This window comes from Octopus bimaculoides, chromosome 24 (genome assembly GCF_046866305.1).
Source record: "Octopus bimaculoides isolate indiv1 chromosome 24, ASM4686630v1, whole genome shotgun sequence".
Taxonomy (NCBI): Eukaryota; Metazoa; Mollusca; class Cephalopoda; order Octopoda; family Octopodidae; genus Octopus; species Octopus bimaculoides.
Genome location: NC_142951.1, coordinates 299,380 through 323,710, shown reverse-complemented (window position 1 = coordinate 323,710; position 24,331 = coordinate 299,380). Strand labels below are relative to the sequence as shown.

Below are 24,331 nucleotides of genomic sequence, written 5' to 3'. Positions count from 1 at the left end.
CATGCCACCATGTCCATCTCTAAAATGCTGATAGAACATAGACGACTGTTTCTTCTCATTTCTGACAACGTCCATTTAGTCTCTCCGCGAAACTCCCAGACGTCTCCCCAAAACTATGTTGTATTCCGGTTCTTACAATCCCCCTCCATGCACCCCACAGTTCTGGTCTTACAATTAATACTGAGTTTAAAGGTACATCCCACTCAGTCCCTATCAGTACATGTGGTTTTGTCAAAGGGGTATGTCTTACATAATTGAGATCTAATGGACCCCTCTGGTTTTCCAGAGGGGTTGAGTTTGGTGTCCTTCAGAGCCTTCCTAAATTCGCTGGTTAACCCCTCCTTACAGCATCCCCTCTACAAACATCACCCCTTCATATTTTTCCGTCTCGTATCACGTATTCACTCTGTTAGCTTTGTCACAAATTCCCTATAGTCTATCCCATTATTTGCCCTGGTATCTTTGGAACCCAGCCTAGAAACCCGCCTTAGAAGAACCGGGACTTCCTAACCACGTGATTTCGCGTTCATTCCACTCCACACAGCCATAAAAAATAGTAAATCTTTGGGGCTGCCATTGTTGAAACAAATTTTTAATTGAGAGAAAAAGGAACCATAACAAGAAGTAAACAGAAGTAATGCAATATTTCTTTGAAACATTTCAGAAAGGCAGGATAAAAAACAAGATATAGATATATACACACATATATATATATATATATATATATATATATATATATATATATATATATATATATACACACACACACACACACACACACACACACACACACACACACACACACACACACACACACACACACACACACACACACACACACACACACACACACACACACACACACACACACACACACACACATCGGTATCAGTGCGTTAGGATTATCTCGGTGATGGTCTCTAGCTCAGTGGATTCCATCATGTGATTGGTTAATAGGATAATCTGAGGGAATATTAATAAGTGAATTAGTTTACCAATCAATTAGCATTATTCCATTTTACCTCTGCAACATTTGGAACAATTCTGAAAAGACAGCAGGTCCTTCAGAATTCCAGTCTGAGTAGTAACATTAATTACATATAGCATGCAGTAAATATTGAAAATAAGATTATAAGAATGGACGGCACCAGTTCAGTGCGTGCAACATATGTTTCAGCAGCATGCTAGTTTGTCGATTATGCGTATAATACAGAATATGAAATGCCTGCCATGCCTTTATGCAACTAAACTGTCGTGGTAGCAGAGATCGATTGCGATCGATCTCTTTACCTCGGCAGTTCAAGGTGTCTGAAGACGTGTGATGTAATAAACCTATAGACAATAAGATACTGTGCTACTGAAACATATGTCACACGGATTGAACCGCTGTTCATTCTTATTAATTTGTTGTAGATATGTATGTATGTACACAAACATGCATATATACATATACACATACAGTTTGCTGCAAAACACCCCTACATTAGCTACACAGAGATACTGTTACCAGCTGTGTAACTTCACTAGCACCAAACCAATAGTTTACCATATTTTAGGCGGGTGATAATGGTATCTTTATAAAGCTAGTGTGGCAGATGTTTTTGTCACAATCTGCAGATATCCATTACCTTTCACGCTTTCGGTCAGTCAGAGGGGGAGCACGTGAAATTAAACCACGTTTTTGACTGGGTTTCTTATTTCCTTCCTCTCTTCCTTGTCTCTCCTTGGACTTTCCCCTAGTATACGATGAAAGACTATGTCCGAAACGTTACACTTTTATTCTATATCACTTTTTCTTTGAACATCACCCTAATAATATTAATGGTGAACATCCGCAGGACTTTTGTTGTTTTTTCCATTTAGTCTCTGTTTGTCTTCTGTCTAACTGACTGCCCATGTGTGTATGTACATACATGTAGACACACACACACACTGTGTATATATATATGTGCACATACACATGTACATAGATACATATACAAACATGCATATAATGCTTATAAAAAAGTTGTGAGAAATGTGAAGTGAATGCATTGAATATCAACTGGAGACTAATTTGCTTGGACTTGTTTGAAGGTTGCGTTTTAGAGTCACATGGATGATGATGATGATGATGATGATGATGATGAGTTATTATGAACGTGTATTTTGTGGTGGTGGCGGTCTTGTGTGCGTGACAGTGTTGTGCTGTTGTCGTTGGCTGTCGTTGGCGTTGTGGTGTGTGCCTGATGTGTGTGTGCCGGATGTTGTAGAGTTGCGTGTTGAGAGAAGGAAACAAAACAATGTTTCGTTTGAAAATTAATCTAAATAAATCTGGAAAGAAACATAAAAAAAAAAAAAATGGGTAAAAAATACTTGCATTGTTAATAACAGAATTGCTGTTGTTGTTGTTGTCATATGCAACACCAGTGCCACCTGCGCCACCATCGTCGTCATAGTCGCCACATACATACATACATACATACATACATACATACATACATACGTGTGTGTGTGTGTACTAGCGGGCCTCTTGGCCTTCGGTCTGTACGCTGCTCCTCCTTCCCTGTTTCAGAACCTGGTATCTCCCGGGATGTCTGCAACCGTATGGCTTTCGTCACTTCTAACAGGGATAGTTCCAAGATAGGTGTTGGGGCGGGGTGGGGACTGGGGGAATCAACGGCGTCATTGTTTACTGTTGGAACTTGGTTTTCAACTGTGCCATTTCTCTTGGGAAAAATAGTGGCGATGAAGTGATTTGATGTTCCACAAATCAGTGGAACTCTCGAACCAGGTTCCCCACAACCGGATGTTGTTTAAAGTCGTACTAGACATGTGTACATACATACATACATACATACATACATACATACATACATATACACAACTGACGCCAGTTTACTTTACTCCTGTCATTAATGCCGAGTGGAAAGGCATGAACACTATAACTTCCCATTTCTACTCTCAGGTTTCATTTTGAATCCACCTTTGTGACAATGTCGATGATGTTGAGACGACGACGGCGACCACATTGATGATGATGACGACGATGGAGATGATAATGATGATGGTGGGGATGATGGTGGGGATGATTAGAAAGAGGAAGATGACAATAATGCTCCTCATAATCACGTCACGTCTAAAACCACCACCACCACCACCACTAGTCCCACCACCACCACCACCACTAGTCCCACCACCACCACCACCACCACTACCACCAGTCCCACCACCACCACCGCCACCACCACCACCAGTCCTCCGATACCGCCGTGTTGCGGCCACCGCCTTTATGACAATTCTTCTATTAGTTTTCTTGTTATCAAGTGTTTGCATTAAGTTGATTAAACGGATCTAAAGAGGAGCGAGAGAAGCTACAACTTATTGTTTGACAACAAAACAAGAAACACTATTATTAACAAAACACCATTATTGTCCCTCGTAAATCAATAGAAATACACTTCTTTATTCTCCATTAATATCCACCCCGTTCTGTCTGTCTGTCTGTCTCTCTACCTCCCACTTACCTACCTCTGTATTTCTTTCTCCTCCCTCTCTCAATCTCTTTTTCTTTCTTTCTCTATCGCCCACCCTTACACCACCCTTATCACGAGATTTTTTAATCTTTAGATAATTATTTCATATACTTGCTTTTTATATTTTTTGTTTACGTATCTACGCTTCTTTCTTTCTTTCTTTCTTTCTTTCTTTCTTTCTTTCTTATCCAATCAAAAAAGCTCCTGCACGAAGCTCTTATATATTTATTGCTATTTATCGATACTTTCAACACTTCCATGTCTCACTTTTCAAACTTCTCCAGCATCCTGTCGCTCGTCCATCTTCATCTCTTTCAATATATTTTTCATTCTTACACAAATTCGTTTCCAACTGACTCCGTTCCTATCAATTATGACCGATCGAACGTCGCTGTTTCCGCCCTCACCAACATTATCGTTTCTATTGCTGGCATTAATAGTGTCGATACAGTCTACTCTCTGTTCAGAAAGCAAGTTGCCCCCGGAGGGCCGATTAAAGAAAGAACTAATGAAGGACTATGACAGTGAGATCAAACCCCTCTATAATTCATCGGATGATGTTCAATTGTTTGTGACTTTTTATCTCGACTATATCGTCAGTATAGACGAAAAAAATGAAATCTTCACTTTAAAAGGTTCGATTTTCCAGCAATGGACGGACGAAATTTTGACGTGGAATCCTTCAAAACACGATGGAATTGAATATCTTGTTCTGAAATCTACTTCCGTATGGACGCCGCCGCTGATGGTCATCAACGCCGTTAATGCTTACACGATGGCATCCCAGCCGTTACGAATCGACTACACCGGAGATGTCTACATGAAAAGCACGGACGTCTACACGACCCATTGTCGCATCAAAGTCTCTCACTTTCCGTTCGATACCCAAGTCTGTGAAATCGTCTTCTCCACCCTGGCCGACATAGAAAACCGGGTGTGCATCAACGTGCACCCTGACAACGCATACAACATGTCTCACTTTAGCATTCATGATGGTTGGCATTTGTTGAAGGTTGAAGCGAAAATGAACGAAAAAGTCTCCACCGAAAATTGCGCCAGTAAAATCTATTTCTTCTTCACCATCCAACGTAATTATCTTTATTACATGCTCGTTGTTATATCGCCATTGCTTCTCATGTATTTCTGTACAACACTCGTCTTTTTGATACCAGTTGACACTGGCGAAAAAATATCCTTCTCCAATGTTCTGATTCTTTCTTTCGCTGTTTTCATGAACAGTTTCAGCAGTATACTACCGCACAGTGCCGGCCAGGTTTCAATCCTGGCCGTCTTTGTCATCCTTTATGTGATACAATGCATTTTGACTTTCATGCTCTCCTGTTTCATCACTCGGGTCAGACACTGCCACAGAAACCCGTTTACTTTCCCATACGGTTTGGGCAGTTTCTTGCAGCGAATTCACTCTTGCAACAACGAGAGAAACAAGCGAGCAACTTTGGTTTCATTTGTTAACATGACCCGAAGTCTATTTTTACCTCTGCTTAAAAACACGTGGAAATCTGACGCTCCAGAAGTAATAGCCGGAGTCCATGAGTCTTACCTCAATGACAAACCCAGAATCACCGATGGAGTCGAGACCAGGCGCCAACTTTGCGATCTTTTAGATTATTACCTTTTCTATGTCAGTTGCCTGATTGTCTTTCTGGAAATTTTGATTACATTTTGTTTCTTTACGGTGATGTCGGAGACTTTCTGACTATCGAACAGTCAGCAATATACCAAACATTTAGAGGACTCGGAAGGGACAATGTTTCAACTGTTTTCAAGCTAGACACAAATTGTACAAAAGATCTGGAAAAGAAATACAAAAAAAGCATCCATTACACCGTATATTTAAAACTGGTTGTGAAACTCTTTCTAGCAAAATGATAATAACAGCTTGTTAAGGGTGATTACATTGTAGAGACTTTGGAAATCTCTCAATGAATAATGGATCGATTGTTGAGACGCAGCTGCTGGGGGCACGATTTGGATCTAGCATTTTTATGAAACGGTATAAACACACGAAACTTGTATTTTGTGTATGTTCCGAGAAAGATAAAGTGTGTGTGTGTTTGTGTGAGTGGTTGCTTTAGTCAGATCAGCATAAATAACTATGTATATATATATATATATAAGTGGTTTTTAGAGCCATTTGGCATCTATTTCTAGCGTGTTGGTGTGGTCAACCCGCACCCTTTGACATAATTATATATTTAGTAAAAAATGTTACCTATAAAGTTTTTATTTCACGCTCTCCACTTGATAAAATCATTAATATGTGTGTGTGTGTATATATGTTTGTATGCGCACGCACACACACACACACACACACACATTATTTACGTCATAAGAATTTAGAATCTTCGAGAAATATGAAAATAATCGTTTTCCGAGTTGGAACTCGAAGTAAAGCTATATTCTATTATCTCCTTCGAGTCCCACTGTTAAAAAAAAAAAAAAAAATTATTTCACATTCTATCGAAGTTTCTAAATTCTTATGATGTAAACACTCTACAATTCTAACTGGTAAGATCAAAGTGAATGGAAGAAATTCAATGCGTTGGGCTGTATTGGCATAATGGTAGAATGTCTGTCATGTTCACGGAAGATGTGGGTTCGTTTTTCCCAACCAAGAGATTTTTTAACGCAACATTTTACAAGTTGCTTCTTATAATTTATCTGCTTCAAGTCCTGCTGTTAAAAAAATATACATACATACATACATACATATGTATATATATAGTTACACTCATACATATTTATTATTCTTTAAGAATAGTATTGACCGTAACTTCGAAGCCACAGTCAATACTATTCTTGTTAAAGAATAATAAATTTGTATTCTCCAAAAATATGGAGTAACACATGGCTTACGGGGCTAAAGACAGTTACATGGAGTTCTCTGCAAGATATATATTGCAAGTGTGAACTGACAATTCCATTATTTGGGCATGTCCCTTAATAATGTTTCATCGAAATATTCCCAGAATATCGTTGCTACATGTTATTGTGGATATTTACGGAATAAAGCTCTTGCATGTTGCTGGATGACTTCATAGAAAATAATTTTTCAACCTGTAACATTTGAAAAATGTTTGCCGTGAGCTGTGTCTTTGTCAATGAAGTTTTTCTCTTCACTGCTGTTCCATTTCAATGAAATTTCAAATGGTAGGTGGAACGAAGGAAGAGGCTGTTCGAGAGTTGCAGCATTGCAATCATCCGCAGTTGGGTCGTTTTTGGTATAATTCCAATGTGGTGAGTGTTTTGGGTTGTAACAAATGTTTTTAGAAGAGAACAGCAGTGTCTCCTGGTGCCGTGGGTAACTGTGAGTCTCTTTATTTCTATATATTTCTTTTTCTTTTTTTTTAAATGTTTTCTATTGTTTACTTTTGTAAATTGTGTTCTTTTTTCAATTATTTAAATGTCGAAGTTCATCAATACGAGATCTCTCAATACGAACTGACTTAATATTGATGAAATCAAACAAATAGGAAAATATTTATATAATAAATACGTAAATGTGCATAAAAATAATTTTGATTGAAAATGTCGAGTTATTCACTGAAAATATTGCTTGTACTGACTTTGGTGGTGAAACTCTCCTTGTGTATTAAGTAAATATTTTTATTAAATATTTCTCTCTGGCACCCACATTCCTTTTTTGTTGTATTATTTCAACAATATTTATTTATCTCTTCAACAATATTTCTTAATAACAATAAATATTTTTAATATACATAATATACAACTCGTTGCAATCATGTGATATGTGTGAATCAAAAAATAATGAATAATGTCAAAAGATATATCACATAAGTTTAAGAGATAATCACCGCTTTCAACAGGAATAATCTCTTCCCCTTCTCTCACTGACTCGGTCGTCTGCTTCGAGAAGACCACATAACACCCCCTCCCCCTCTCTCACTGACTCGGTCGTCTGCTTCGAGAAGACCACATAACACCCCTCCCCCTCTCTCACTGACTCGGTCGTCTGCTTCAAGAAGACCACATAACACCCCCTCCCCCTCTCTCACTGACTCGGTCGTCTGCTTCGAGAAGACCACATAACACCCCCTCCCCCTCTCTCACTGACTCGGTCGTCTGCTTCGAGAAGACCACATAACACCCCCTCCCCCTCTCTCACTGACTCGGTCGTCTGCTTCGAGAAGACCACATAACACCCCCTCCCCCTCTCTCACTGACTCGGTCGTCTGCTTCGAGAAGACCACATAACACCCCCTCCCCCTCTCTCACTGACTCGGTCGTCTGCTTCGAGAAGACCACATAACACCCCCTCCCCCTCTCTCACTGACTCGGTCGTCTGCTTCGAGAAGACCACATAACACCCCCTCCCCCTCTCTCATTGACTCGGTCGTCTGCTTCGAGAAGACCACGTAACACCCCCTCCCCTTCTCTCACTGACTCGGTCGTCTGCTTCGAGAAGACCACATAACACCCCCTCCCCCTCTCTCACTGACTCGGTCGTCTGCTTCGAGAAGACCACGTAACACCCCCTCCCCTTCTCTCACTGACTCGGTCGTTTGCTTCGAGAAGACCACATAACACCCTCCCCCTCTCTCTCTCTGTTTGTGTACAATTGTTGCCAACCTCGTTCCACTTTCTGACCCCAACTAAAAGCAATCCCATAATTCCTGCGTTAGCCAGACGAAATGTCGGAATTACCTGGCGCTAAGTTTGAATTCTTTTTTCATCCAAAGCATTTGTTTGTACTGTTATATTTTTGGAGTGTTCTGAAAACAAAAATATTATCTGTATTATATTTCTTATTTCAGAAGTAGCTAATTAATCTTAAATTAATTTGACTAACGTTATTTTTTCGTTTTGTTGCAATTGACTCAGGTGCAACCTTTTTGAACACATCATTAAAAATCCTGAAGCATTTGATGATACCACCTTAAATTCAGCAATTGGATTCTTACACACTTTAAAAGCTCCTCATTTCTTATTTTTGTTAGAAGTATTCAGTGATATTTTTTTTCTTTTACTGACGTCTTATTTAACATCCTCCAGAGTAAAAGTCATGACATAGTGTATTGTAAAGAGCAAATAGATAAAACTAGAACTGTACTCGAAAACAAACTTGATAATTTAAAAATCTTTTATGATATGTTAGGGGGAAAATATGGAGTCGATGCAGGAATCGGAATTCAGAGATCCAAGAATATATCTATTGAGCCCCAACGACATTATAGACTGCTTTATAACAAAATTATCAGTACAGTAATTGACCAAATAAAAGCACGATATTCATCCTTAGAAGAGTTTAAATTCATGGAACTTTTGAATTCCAACAAAGTTGATGAGTATTGCAAACAATTTCCTGTGGACTCTTTAGATTCTTTAAAAATGACTTATGGCAGATATTTTGATGTAATATGATTACAAAGTGAGTTCAATGTGATGTATCCAATGAAAGATTTTAAAATGCGAAGTGTAAGTCATTTAATGAGTTACATTTACAGCAGTGACCTTGTTGAAGCTATGCCAGAACTCTTCAATCTGTGCAAGTTGATTTTGACAATTCTGTCTACCACTGCTTCTGTAGAGCGATCCTTTTCAGCATTAAGTAGAATCAAAACATACCAAAGAAATGCGACAGGAGAAAGAAGACTGTCTGGGTTAGCACTAATGTCAATTGAAAAAGATTTATTACAACTATTGATCAAAAGAGAAGATTTCTATGAAAATATGATAGATATATTTGCCTAGAAAGATCGAAGAATTGAATTAATTTAGAAATTAGGTAAATAACATTTTAACGTAAGGTTCGACCATCAGTATTGTTTCGCAGGAGAAATGGTTCGACTTCTTCGTTAAACCTAACCTACATAGGTTTACCTTTCTGTGCTGCTGGGTGTAGTCTATTTACGGCCGTAAATGTCTTGTTTCAATCTCAGAGATGTTGACGTCTACCACAACAGTTTTTTTTTTGGGGGGGGGGGAGGCTTTTTACAATGTTGAATTTTCGGTGTCTTTCATTGTGTGTGTATTCATGTATATGCGTGTATTTTCAATGTGTGTGCGTTAGACGTAGTCTTTTAATATACGGAGTTTAGTAAGTCTCAGAACAGTCTGCTTGAGTATCAATAATTTTCCCGGAATTGACAAGTAGCATGATAAAGCACCTGACTTGTCTTCCAGAGCGTAACGATCTAAAACCATGGCCATATAATGTAACTAAATGTGTTCTCTTTATTAAATCATTTCAAATTGATTCAGCTGAACCAATAGGTATAGGGGCTAATGCAGAATCGCACCTCTTTGAAAAACGAAATTTTATGAAAATTTTTTTTCGGATTCCTACCTTTAACAGAGATTCCGAATATGCAAAAATATTAACAGAATCCAATTTCCTCTTTATTACATTTCACTTATGATTTTTAGACATTTTTAAGGGAGACTGAGGATGAGAAAGTACTGAGGTTTCGAACAGAGAGAAAAATACAAACTACACTTATTTCAGGCTCATCGTTACAGAGCCATTTTTTATTCCCTGCTTATTCTAGGTCATACGGGGGTAATTGCATATTCAGAATCTCCCATATGTAAATCGGAGGAATACGAACATTTTTTTACTGAAAAATTGTCCGGGTGTGTGTGTGTGTGTGTGTGTGTGTGTGTGTGTGTGAGAAATTCATTGCATGCCCAACCCTGGAAGTCACCGCACGCCACTGGTATGTATATATGTATGTATGTATGTCAGGTCACGTATGAGGCTCTCATAAGTGCTACTGGTAACATGTAATCCCGTACAACCTGTTGCATGGTCGGGTTGCCGGCGACTAAACTGGCACCCCCACCAGGCTACCCTGGTGAGGAGGGTTGCTAGAAACCCAGCAGGATTTAAAACAAGACCTGTCGAAAGCTCGGATGGACCTAGTGCAGGCTCAACGGCTATCTAGCAATAGCACGGGTACGCAGAAATTCCGGGATGGTGTCCGGCGTGCTGAAAGACCACTGGGAGTGAGGCACCCCTCAGCTTTTGTTGAAGCATGTCTCTAGGAGAAGGTCACTCTGATATAAAACCAAATATATGCAGGGAGTGGCATTGGACATTTTGGGGATCTTTGGTCTGTGCTAGAGATTACGGCGCTCCCACATCCCTGAGCCTGCGACTTATATTGGCACCAGGCATCTTGCTCCGGCTTGTCTCTGGATAATGTCAATAAAGTGGAGAGGGTCTATGAGGTGTTGTGCAAGCCTCAGTGGACCTAAAACTCAGCACAGGTATTGCCGACCTCTGCTCGACATGTGCGTTTTTTTTTTCCTATATATATATTTATCTTATTTTTAGTATATATGTTCTTCATTTTTAGTATACATTTTTATTTTATATATATATATATATATATATATATATATATATATATATATATATATATATTTATTCGGAAGTCCTGCGGCGATGGGAAGGTGGTGAAGCATGCAGACCTGATGGGTTAGAAGCATGTAGTCAGCGACCTGCACGTAGGCGGCCCATACTAGATATAAAGTCGTCTCCTTGTCGCCCAAGACAGCGGTAGGATTCGGTTGCTGCATGGGTGTCTGAGCAGCTCCATTTGGAGAGGGTACTGCTCACCCGGAGACCGGGAAGGTTCTAGAAAAGGTGAACCAAAAATTGCCTGTCTTTGTCAGTTTAGTGCGACTGACGGATGTCCATCCTGCGCTCGAAAAACAAAGAGTCTTTTATTTATAAAATCTGGACGGAACTTAAACATTTCATGTTGGAATGTGCGCACCCTGTTGGACAACAAGAGTGATTGTAGGCCTGCACTTGTTGCTCGTGAGCTGAACCGTTATAAAATTGATATAGCTGCACTCTCAGAGACTCGTCTAGAAGATGATGGTCAGCTTGAGGAAGTAGGAGGTGGATACACCTTTTTTTGGAAGGGAAGGCAGAAGGAGGAGCGCAGAGAGGCTGGTGTTGGTTTTGCAGTCTGATATGATATCCTTAAGAAGTTGGAAGAGCTCCCTGTACCTATAAATGAATATATAATGACGCTACGGTTGCACTTGAAAGGTAAGCGGTTGCACCTTGGGATTACAAGAGAGTCACTGTCTCTCTTGTTCACCAGGTACTTTGTGGCAATCTCCTGTTCCTGGATTGCAAACGCATAGCCCTCAAAGTGTGATATGATGTGGTCTTGTATCCAAGAGGGGCTGCGCTTCGAGTCAATTCTACTGTCTTCTTCAAGCAACATACTCATACATAGTCTTTTTATTGTCTGCTGAGTGCTTTCCATTCAGATCTTCTCTGAGGTAAGAGAGCCTAGCTTTTTGGGGGCTGTATGGGAGGAGATCATCAAGAAGGGAGTGCTTCTGGAGGAGTTCACTGCCAACTCGTACAATGTTGCACACTTCACTTTTCAGCACTGTATTATTTATGTTTGTTGCTGTTGCGAAATCCAGCTTATACAATCACGTTTCCACATCTGTGCCTAAGAATTTTATATATTAGCTATTCTAGCTCCCTATATTGATTAATAAGGAATTTTACTAAACTAAATTAGATCATCAAAAAATGGTAAAATATAGATAACAAGGTTTTGCAGAATTATGGAAGTTTCAAGGGACGTAACTTCTCTCCCTTACAACACAGTGACCTCCCTTTAAGCGTGTAACTGGTTTGTTTGTTTATAGTTTTAGCTTAAAGCTGCGGCCATGCTGACGCACCGCCCGGGAAAAAAAAATAAATAACAGGATACAGACATCAGACAAGAAAAAATGGGAGACAAAAGCGATGCGGGTTTATTTGGAGTGAAATAAAAGTGAACTAGGAGTACACATACACTTATAGAGGTATTCACAACTTTGTCAATCTATCTATCTATCTATCTATCTATCTATCTATCTATCTATCTATCTATCTGTATGTGTGTATGTGTGCTTCTCTCTCTCTTTGTGTGTGTGTGTCTCTCTCTATCTCTCTCTCTCTGTCTCTCTCTCTGTGTCTCTCTCTCTCTGTCTGTCTGTCTCTGTCTGTCTGTCTCTGTCTGTCTGTCTCTGTCTGTCTGTCTCTGTCTGTCTGTCTCTGTCTGTCTGTCTGTCTCTGTCTGTCTCTTTCTCTGTCTGTCTGTCTGTCTGTCTGTCTGTCTGTCTGTCTGTCTGTCTGTCTGTCTGTCTGTCTGTCTGTCTGTCTCTCTCTCTCTCTATTTCTCTATCTATCTCTCTCTATATATATTATATATATATCGTGGCACTTCGTCAGTTACGACGACGAGGGTTCCAGTTGATCCAGTCAAGGGAACGGCCTGTTCGTGAAATTAACATGCAAGTGGCTGAGCACTCCACAGACACGTGCACCCTTAACGTAGTTCTCGGGAAGATTCAGCGTGATACAGATTATGATAAGGATGGCCCTTTGAAATACAGGTACAACAGAAACAGGAAGAAAGAGTTACATTAAGGGAACATGTAGCATCGTCATCCACTTCATGTTAATTATAAGGGTCAGAGGAAGTTCAGTTGGTCGAACAACTGAAAACTCATCGTTAAAACCGATGAAAGCCATTTGTAAATGAAGCCAGTGATGGAACCTGTGCGTAGTCTGTTGGTCTACTAAAAATAGCGGCCAAATCTCCTCAAATCAAACCTCAACGAATAGTTTTCAGCGTAGAAAGAGACTTCAATTATAGGTTTTGAAAAGTAGATAAGTGAGAATTCGAGAAAGCACTGGAAATATTATATGGTGTGTGTGTGTGTGGGGGGGGGTCTTTAAAAATGTTTTTAGTTTTTACGAAATAAATAATTTTAGACTTTTCTAGTCTAGGGAGAGCAAGAGAAAGAAGAGAGAGGGAACGTGGAGAGAGAGAGAGAGAGAGAGAGAGAGATAGAGAGAGAGAGAAGGGAAGTGAGAAAATGAGGGAGGATAGAGGAAGGAGGAGACAGAGAAGGCTGTTAGAGTAAAAAAAAAAAGGTTGTATGAAAGATGGCAGAACTGTGAGATAAGAGGAGACGTTCGACAGTTTATTCAACACGAAACAAAAAGGCAACGAAAGTAGGAAAGCCGTTCGTTGGCCTCCAATGAGAGAAGCACAAAATGCTAACACGTCTTCAGTTTTTGACGGAATGGAGGTGCAGTGTTCAAATTCATGGACAAACTACTTGGTGCGAGGGAGAGAGGGCAGTGGAGGTAGTGGGAATTAAGCTGAATTTCAGTGATTTTTTAAAAAGCTGTCGGCAAACGAAGTGAAGAACCGATGAGAACGTCTGAAATAAGATCCACAACTCGTATCTGAGTGGACGGAAACAACGTGAAATGAAGTGTTTTGCTCAAGAATACAACGCAATGCCCGGCCCAGGAACCGAAACGACGATCTTGTGCATAACAACCTAACTTTCAAATAAAGCCAAAACGAAACAAAATTTCTTCAAAGCAAAATAAAGAACCACAGAGAAAAAAAAAAAGGGAAACAGATCGAAAGAAAAAAAAACCCAAATCATGAATTTGAATAAATTAATGTAAATTTGTAATTTATCGAGATATGGTTGCAGTAAATTAAAGATATTACTTAAAACGATGAAAATATCGATAACAAGTAGAAGACCATCATTGCTCCCCCCCCCCCGCACATCAAAAAAAAATTGAGAACAAAAATGTATGAATAAATAATAAAAAAAAAACGAAAGAAAGAAGGAAAAAAAAGGTAATGAAAAAGATGACGGTTAACAGATGTTGGACCATAATTTCATTTATTACGAAGGAAAACGCCAATTAATGCGCATGCTCAGATAACATATTTTTTTTTTGTCTTTTACCGACAGGAAAACGGTTCAGTCTCTGGATTTACATAATTTTCAAAGATAAAAATCCTGATTGTCGAAAGAATTCGGGACATCTTTTTTTCCCAGCAGAAGCCAAATGCCCCACCCCCCAACCGACTTCAATGCCTTTCCCCTCCCCTTTCCTTCCCTCCTTTACATTATTCTGTATTTCCCTCTTCAATTAATTTTTTAATATTTTCAAAAAATGTTATCTTTTTTTATTTCTTCTTGTTTCGTTCAATTATTTTTATATTTTTTCTCTTTCTTTAAATATATTCATATAACCAACATTGCGGATGTTTCTGAGTGTGCGTGTGTATAAGCGCATGTGTGTGTGCGTATGTGTGTACATATATATATATATGCTGTTTTTATATATTATTACATTATTTTTTATAATTTTATGTTATTCATTTATAGGCGCAGGAGTGGGCTGTATGGTAAGTAGCTTTGTTCCGGGTTCAGTCCCGCTGCGTGGCACCCTGGGCAAGTGTCTTCTACTGTAGCCTCGGGCCGACCAAAGCCTTGTGAGTGGATTTGGTAGACGGAAACTGAAAGAAGCCCGTTGTACATATATATATATATATATATATATATATATATATATATATATATATGTTTATGTGTTTAGGTTTGTCCCCTCACCACCATCGCATGACAATCGATGTTGGTGTGTTTACGTCCCCGTAACTTAGCGGTTCGGCAAAAGAATAAGTCCTGGGGTCGATTTGTTCGACTAAAGGCGGTGCTGCAGCATGGCCACAGTCAAATGACTGAAACAAATAAAAGAAAAATATATATTCTTTTTAATATCCTCTTCTACTTTGCTATGTCCCGTTCCTCGGCATTTATTTATTTTTCCTTCTCCAAAATTCTTTCATATCTCTTCCCATTCTTTTTGCCTCCAGGAATCTCTTCACGGTTCGATCTCATAGTGCAGCATCTTGGAAATGTCTCCTGCGAGGTAAATATCGTAGGTGGAAACTGTGCAGAATCCGACCTGACATGTGTACGTGTGTATTCTTTTGTTTCAGTCAACGGAATGCGACCATGCTGGAACACTGTTTTCAAGGGTTGATTGAATCGATCCAAGTACTTATGTTAAGATTGGTGTCTATTCTATCGGTTTCTTTTTAACGAACCGCTGAGTAACAAAAGACATAAACATACCAACACCAGTTTTTTATCGGTGAATGGCTAATACAAACACAAAGGCGCACGTGGACACACACGCCCCCCCCCCACATAATATGAATAACAGAGAGAGAGAGAGAGAGAGGGGGGAACAATAAGATATTTTTGAGCCGTTGTTAATGATATCAACGACAAAAGGAGATATGAAACAAAAGAGCAGAGAAAGAAAAATTCTGAGAAACAGGAGTAAAAAAATAAAAGAAATAAAAGAAACTGTTTGATGCGAAACCAATATTTCAAAGAACTGGAGAAAAAAGTAAAAGAGAAAGAGTTGCAGTACGAAAAGCATGAGAAATTGAAGAATTGCATGGCAGGAGATGTTTGAAGAGCGCAATGAATTGCTAAAGGCAAGAATGTTTAAAGACGAACAAAAGAAGTACTTGACAGAATTGGTAGGACAGGTGATGAAGGAATGAAATTACCAAAAAACACGAGAGAACATGGAACATGGTGAAATAGTAAGCAATAGGAAATGTTAGAATTGCAAAGAAGAGTTCCTGAAAAACTATTTAGTGATTTTTGTGAAAGATTCAGAAATAGCAGTGGAAGGAATGGTTTATCGAATGAATGAATGATAGACGCAGCTACAAAGTTTTAACTTTTCAGATGTCTAACAGACATTTTTACAAAGTCTTAATAATAATAATAATAATAATAATAACTGCAAAAGATAAATCTGTTATCTATTACTTGTTTCAAATCATTGGAATATATATATATGTTTGTGTGTCTGTTTGTCCCCTCACTACCATCGCATGACAACCGATATTGGTGTGTTTACGTCCTTGTAACTTAGCGGTTTGGCAAAAGTGACCGATAGAATAAGTACTCGGCTTACAAAGAATAAGTGCTGGGGTCGATTTGTTTGACTAAAGGCGGTGCTCCAACACGGCCGCACTCAACTGACTGAAGCAAGTAAACGAATAAAAGAATAGAAGAATGGAAGTATTTCCTGTCTCTCTGCATTATTTATGTGAGAGAACCAGACCTTATGTCTATTTAATAAGGAGAACAATCCCTTGAAGTACTTCTCCCTCGTCCATACAATCAATGTAATTTCTAAAAGAATGGAATTAACATCTGATGGGGGTGGAAACAAATTGATTTACGCAGGCCTGATTCCCACTCAAAACAAAGATCAAGAAGGGAGCCTCAATAAAACGAACAGTCAAACAATAACCTGTTTACAAAACACTCTCGAAAACCGTTTCATCTCTAATCTCCAACAGGTTGGCCTATTGAGAGGGGGAAGCGATAACATCTTACCCAGCGGAATCATAAAATGATGGACGATTATGAAGAAGCACCGTTGGTGTAGCGGACAATTATTGGAGACAGCAAACAAGGGAAGAGAATCAAGCATAGCATGGCAATGAATTGATTAGTGAAAAGTGTTTGAAATAATGTTAGAGTCATCGATATTGAACAGGTTACATAGAAAGCAAAGCAGCCTTAATGCTGACAATGTGTATCAACCATGCAATGTTGAATTGGGAGAAGCGACGATGTTTACTGCACTACAAAGAGGAACTAAAAACCAGTTCGTTTACCCAGAAGAGTAGGAAATTTTTAGTGAGGTTTCTTCTGTCTGTCATTACTCTTTTGCCAAGTTTTGACCGCGCGCGCGCGCGCAAATATGTTTATTGATAGAGAAATAAATATAAAAACTTGGTTGAAAGAGAGGAAGAGGGAGGGAGAGAGAGGGAAGAAGGAAAGAGAAGAGCTTGACAAGAGAAATTAATTAAGAATGAACCATTAAATTTTCAACCAACAAAGAAATCATGTTTCTAACATCCACCACCTCCTTGTATCCTCAGACAATGCGATGGTGGAGTGGAGTGTGTTGATTAAGAATTGTACTGTTTAGCTAGTCGTGTGGTCAGTCAAGCGATATATTTATATACATATATATATTTATATCTATATATATATATATATATATATATACACATGCATACTTAACACATGCGCACACACACGTATGTATGTGTGTGTATGTGTATATGTATGATTGTGTGTATACATATATGTATTCTACCAGTATCCGAAGTTTGAAAGTGTTTAGTTACAAAAAAATTAATTAGAGGCTTGTATGGATGTGATCGATGACAGAAGCTGCGTGGGGTAATTTTCTTTACGAGTGTGTGTGAATGTGTGTGTTCACATGCGTATATTCATTTACTATTTGTTTATATATATATATATATACTCATACATGTATATATTTATAAATAAGGGCAAAAAGAAAAAAATTTCTTTGCCAATATGCTGAAAAATAGACGCTAAATCGTCTGACCACATAACATATTTTCACTTCTATTATTACACCGCGTGTCGAAACGAGGAGAGCAAGCTGACAGAAATTCATAAAAATATAGTCGTCCCCGAATCGGTTACGATTTCTGGATTATTCCGAAAAGGATTCTTCTTTCATCAGCGAGGAACACAAAATGAAAATAAATGAAATACTTAGACATACCACGGAAAAAATACTGTCTACAACGTTAAGAATGGAATGCTGGATATTGGAGGCATCAAGAAAAACTGAGGAAGGGATAATGTACTTCTTAAATCTCTCGAAACCAAAATTTCGAAAGACCTAACAACGTCCATGAGAAAACTGTCCATAGACATGAAAGTTGATCCAAAGACCATGAGAAATGCTGTATACACTGATTTACATTTACATAGATAAGAAGATAGGGAGATAGATAGATAGATAGGGAGATAGATAGATAGGGAGATAGATAGGTAGAAAATAGGCAGATAGGTAGACAAATACGTAGATAGATAGGTAGATAGATAGATAGATGGACATATAGGTATGTATGTGTATATGTATACATATATATATGCATATATATATATATATATATAAGGTTGAGGAGGGTATTGGATTTAACTGTTCTCTCTTTTTTCAGCACATCACACTCTTTACCACTTCATACTAAAAATATCCGCCTATGGATATAATAATAGATTACTTTATTTTTTCTGTCTCCGATGAAGGGCAGTACTGGATCTTCCCAGCAACAGCTGTAAGACTCTATCCATAAAATTCTTCAACCTTACCTTTGCTCTCTTTATCTTTTTGTTTTTATATATTCACACACACACACACACACACACACACACACACACACACACACACACACACACACACACACACACATATATATATATATGAGTGTGTGTGTGTGTATAATAAATTTAGATACGGTGCCCACTTGGATTCTATATTCCTAACAACCATAATTTGGAAACTTCTCTCTCTCTCTCTCTCGATATATATATATATATATATATATATATATATATATATGTATGTATATCATGAACTGTTATTTTCTCAGATGCAGTATGAAGTTTTGTCAGTGAAGAGGTCGCGGTTTCAAAACGACGAAAACATTTTGATACAAATGAAATTTAAATATTGAAGTGAATCTAGCGGTTTTGTATGTTCTTGAATGGCCTACAAACATCTTCCACGCTGCAATTGTGTGTGTGTGTGTGTGTATATATATATATATATATATATATATATATATATATATATATATATATATATATATACATATATGTATGTAATTTGTTTTAACGGTTGAACTCAAAGTAGAAAACCTATAAATAACATCTCGTGCAGATGCTGCGTTAAAAGACCTCTGAAGATAGTTTTTGTTAAACCTAATATTTACACTAATTGTTTATAGCTTTATCTATTTCAAGTCCCTCTGTTAAAAACAAATTAATTCATGTCACTCGAAGTTTTTAAGTTCTTACGCCGTTAACAATGCACACACACACACACACACACACACACACACACACACACACACACACACACACACACACACACACACACACACACACACACACACACACACACACACACACACACACACACAAGTTGTCCGTTGATAAACTCTGCATAAAGATTCCAATCTGACATTTCGCCGTTGGACTGTTTTAATAATTTTAATAAGAAAGATGGCGGCATCAAATAATTGAAAACTTCTCAATTGTAATCTGTGTAACTTAAATTCCTCTCTCATGACAGACGAGAAGAATTAGAAAACCATTGATGCATATTTAGCTGTTGTTGTTGCTGTTGTGCCAGGTTAATCTAGATCAAGTAGACCTAGGATCAAAGACTTTCTAGCCGTGACCATCCAGTGTCTTCCTTAAATACAATATATGCAGACCACGTGATGCAGTATGGCGTGATCTGAGGGAGATTTAGCTGCTATTTGTTGTTAATCGAGCAAACCGCTTAAACACTCATTGCTTTCAATCATTGCAGATTGATGCATCATTTTCTAAAACATTAGGATGTGATCTGAGGGAGATTTGGTTGCTATATCTTGTAGTTGGAGTGATAATATGAAAACTCCTCCAGTCATTGTGTAAAGATGGTGTCGCCATCTGGAATTTAATAGAATATAACTTACATCATGGTTGATTTAGTCATAAAGAACAACGACATCATAATTCAAATCTTTGATTCCAAGAGTAAGAAACGCTAGATTTGTCACATTATAGACGACATTATGTCTCATGTTATTTCTCATGTTAGACAGTGAGCTGGCAGAGTTGTTAGACTTCTTTCCTTGTGTCTAAAGTAGAAAGGGTTATTTCTCATATTAGTTTGACAGTGAGCTGGCAGAGTTGTTAGCATGCCGAGCAAAATGCTTTGCGGCGTTTCGTCCGTATTTACGTTCTGAGTTCAAATTTCCCCGAGACTGACTTTGCCTTTCATCCTTTTGGGAAGTGATGAAATAAATACTAGTTGAGTCCTGGGGCTATCTAATCGACTTAGTCCCTTCTCCGAAACTGCTGGCCTTGTGCCAAAGTTTGAAAATGTTTCTGATGTTATATTTGTGCCGTCAAAAAATGACAGTATTTTAAAAGAAGGACTTAAAATTGTATTCACTAAACGCATCCACATAGCAACATATATTCCATAAAGTTGATGTAAACTTGAATAGAGAAAGTATTTGATTGGTTTTTAAGGAAAATAATTTGAACGATTGGTTCGAAAGAGAATTAAATATAACGAAAAATTTTATATAAATTGTTTTAACCTTTTATTGAGGTTAAAACCATAAAATCTTTATTTAATCGGTAAAGAATTTTTTCGACAGTCCTTGATCATAATGATGGTACAACCTTTATATTATCCTATACAATCTATTTTTCTTATTCAATCAATAACCGTAAGTCCAACAAAATATAGTTTGTTTCGCTCGAGAATAAAACGTGTTTCGGTTCGTTAAATTGGGGACCAGGTAGAAGGACAGTATACAGGCAAGGAATAGGTAGATCCAAGAATGGCAGAGTATGGTGGTGGTAGAGAAGTTGGGGTGGGGGTGTACACCGTGTGAAAGGAGGTTGAGAAGGAGGGATTAAATTATAAAAGCCAGCGGTGATGGCGATAGACACAGCGGGTGGTTAGTGTCTGTAAGCAAAGAGAGTGGTTTTTAGGGGTTAAAAAGGAAAGGAAGTGGGAGTGGATGAGGAGGCAACGTGAGAGGTTGATGGAGATAGAGGGGATGGTGCCAGGGGTAAGGGTGGGGAGGTGACTACAGATAAAAAAACCCAATACAGACACAAAACCGTCTTTGGTATGCAAACGAACATGGCAGTCGTGTTTCTTATACGGTCTTTACTTCTTGTACACAGATTTCGTTTGTTTTTCTCCTCCTCCATTTTGTCGATGTTCTTCTTCTTCTTCTTCTTCTTCTTCTTCTTCTTCTTCTTCTTCTTCTTCTTCTTCTTCTTCTTCTTCTTCTTGTGATCTTGTGGTGTGCATGCATTTCCGGAAGTGATATTCATTTGCAATGTAAGGGAAGTGAAATGTAAACTGTAATATGTAGTCTAAGAAAAGCTTAACCTTGAGAAAAAATAACCAGGGATGGTCACGGCTGGAATAACTTCGCTGCCACCACCACCACCACCACCACCGCCACCGCCGCCGCCACCGCCACCGCCACCGCCGCCGCCACCGCCACCGCCGCCGCCGCCACCACCACCGCCGCCACCACCGCCGCCGCCGCCACAGGAAACTGAATATAAAGTCATAATGATCCTTAATGAATGCTAAGCAATAAGAATTTTTAATTAAGAAAGTTACAAGTCTACCCGGTTCCCCCACCCGAACTCTACTCATCTGACCTCGACCAGACACTTTAGTTCGATCGGCGTCTAATTACCGATCCGATCAATCATCGAACTAATAACTCCATACCTACAGCCAGCCACCCAGCCACCCACCCAGCCACGCAAGAAGCTTTCACCTTTGTTCATGTTCTCCCTCTCACTGCTTTTCATATTCTCATTCTCTCTCTCTCTCTCTCTCTCCCTCTCTCTCTCTCCCCCTCCCCCCTCTCTCTCTAAATATTTATCTATCTATCTTTGTATGTATATCTCACTCCCCCATCTATCTGTATTTCCTTCTCTCTTCCTTCTTTCTATTCTTGCCAATCGATGATGTCTTAATACCCCCCCCCCCCAAACCTCAATACACCGCCAAGCATATTTTATATTTAGAAATCTATAGAAAATACTAGCATACCCGTGTCGTCAAAAATGCCGATAGTCGTGTTAATAATAGAAAATGGTTAATGATAGAAAATGGTGCATATATATATATATATATATATATATATATATATATATATATATATATGGGAGAATTTACGAAAAAAAAACAACAGACGAAGACAGGTGGTGTAAACAACAAATAGATGTATTAGTTTAACGCTCGGGAATAGAGAAAGTCTTTGACGTTTCGAGCTACGCTCTTCAACTGAAAGGAACACAGAAAGAAATAAAGAGAAAAAAATATAAATGTAGTGGTCAGCGATCTATCATGGCGAAATATGTTTATGAGTGAATCTGTTCTCCTTTACTTGGAAAAAACGAAGAATGGTTAACTTCAGAAGGCATGGAAAAACGAAAAAGAAAGAAAAAAATGGAAGTATCTATACGTGAACGTTTAGTATTTAGTTTCATATACCTTTATGAGTGTCTGTGTGTGTGTGTGCGTGTGTGTGTGTTTGTGTGTGTAATTGATAAAATAAATATAATTTCTGATAAAAATTTCGTTTCATTTTGATTAAAATATGGACGACTTCAAAGCAAAAGCAATCAATTCATTACAGTTCACCTCCATTTAGCATCTCTGTCTGACGCTCTCTCCCTCTCTGTTTGTTGTTTTAATTTTCCTTTGTCATCAGAATGAACTTTCAAATACAAAAAGACATACAGAATAATTAAGTAGGGTGGAAACGCTCTGAGACAAATTGGCAAAATAAACAGAACGGCACCCGTCCGTTTCGAACGGTTTAATAGAAAATATTAACCTTATAATTTGGAACAAATTCAAACATTAAAGTGTTGCTTACTTAAAAAGTATGTATATAGATATGGCGCATATTATATACAGTGATGCTTAATGGACCTGTAGAGCGTCGCCTTGGGGGATGCAGCCGTGAAGTTGCAGTAGACCACTTGACCTGACGTAATGTTACGGCTGCCATCCATTAAACTTGCCCGTCTTTGGTTTTGTTTCTCTAACTTTTACCCTCCCCCTCTTTAGTTTTCTTTCTTTTTCTGTGTTTCCTCACCTCGCCACTCAAACAGAAAAAGAAGAAAGAGAGAGAGAAAGAGAGAGAAAGAGAGAGAGAGAGAGAGAGAGAGAGAGAGAAAGAAAGAAAGACAGAATTGGAAGATGAGGAAAAGAAAGAGGGACGAGTATGACAGAAAGAAGAAAGAGTGAGGAAAGTGTGTATGTATGAGAGGGAGAGAGAGAAGAGAGAGAGCGAGAGAGCGGGGCCAAGATCAGGTGGTCTTTATGCTACTAATTAAAAGACAACCGTAAAAGCTAAAAAGATAAATGAACAGCCATTACAAATCTCTTCATTTATCTTAACAACTTTCCTCATCACCTACTTGAAGTCTGTTAGTAGTAGTAGTAGTAGTTGTAGTCGCTGTTGATAATGATGATGATACTGATGATGATGGTGAGGAGTAAGTTTAAACGTCGTTCATCTTATTGTCCAATTAACCTGATTCGAAATTCGGGACACGTTTCCTAATTCACTGCAACCAGAAGGTGTAAATACTTCGTCACTTGAAACGCTTTAATTAGAAAGTTTTGTGACGATGTTTCGAGGTGAGACTCTGAACAGGAAACGGTGTTTGCGACCATTTGGTTTCAATCCTACGCAGAAACCATTTCCATTGATTTCCGTGTAGCTCCCCACCCACTAATGTTCTTGAAGCAAACGGTGTAACGTTAACTTCACCCAGTTTCTTCTGTTTGTTGAGCTGGTGGCTCCTGACTAGAGATACACCTGGTTACTAGAGATACACCTGATGGCTAGAGACATACCTGATGACGAGAGGTATAGCTGCGGCCATGCTGTGGCTACAGCATTTTTGGGGTTGGCAACTAAGTTCTCGCCGTTTATTTGAATTAGAATTTTTTAAAAGGTTTAATTAAAAATAACAACTAATTAATCAATAATGTATTCACCCTTGTTGTTCACAACTTCTTCCCAACGTTCAACAAGATTTTCAACACCTCGTTGGTAGAAATCACCTGATTGTGACTCGTAAAATTGATCCAACCAAGCTCTCAATTCTGCATCGATATTAAATGAAACTCTGCGCATAGCATTTGGAGAGATGGAAAGAGGTGGAAATTCGTTGGTGCCAAATCAGGAGAGTCCGGCGGATGTGGCAGCACTTCCCAGCCATGCGTTTGAATGGCTTCCTTGGTCATATTGGCGATATGAAGGAAAGCGTTGTCGTGCAGCAGAAGAACTCCATGC

At 38.6% G+C, this 24,331-nt stretch overlaps 2 protein-coding genes across 5 annotated transcripts in view; both read left to right on the top strand.

Moving 5' to 3' along the window:
* Positions 1-877: 877 nt before the first annotated feature.
* LOC106869559 (acetylcholine receptor subunit beta) lies at positions 878-7,171 on the top strand. Its single transcript, XM_014915348.3, has one exon. It carries the CDS (start codon positions 3,889-3,891, stop codon positions 5,230-5,232), a length of 1,344 nt encoding a protein of 447 aa, XP_014770834.1. The 5' UTR covers positions 878-3,888; the 3' UTR covers positions 5,233-7,171.
* A 2,693-nt stretch (positions 7,172-9,864) lies between these two features.
* LOC106871701 (G protein-coupled receptor dmsr-1) overlaps positions 9,865-24,331 on the top strand; it is a 269,255-nt gene continuing 254,788 nt past the window's right edge. The window contains exons 1-3 of one of the 4 annotated variants that reach the window (XR_016238225.1): positions 10,223-12,338; positions 14,724-14,743; positions 15,212-18,767. The gene's annotated coding sequence lies outside the window, so the exon portion shown is untranslated. Of the gene's footprint in view, positions 12,339-14,303; positions 14,556-14,723; positions 14,744-15,211; positions 18,768-24,331 lie in introns of those variants that run through there. The other 3 variants (XR_016238224.1, XR_016238223.1, XM_089341139.1) reach the window with 3 other exon arrangements.

What these genes read in the sequence shown, in the direction of transcription:
- LOC106869559 (XM_014915348.3), top strand. Translation starts at nt 3,889, where the DNA reads ATGACCGATCGAACGTCGCTGTTTCCGCCCTCACCAACATTATCGTTT.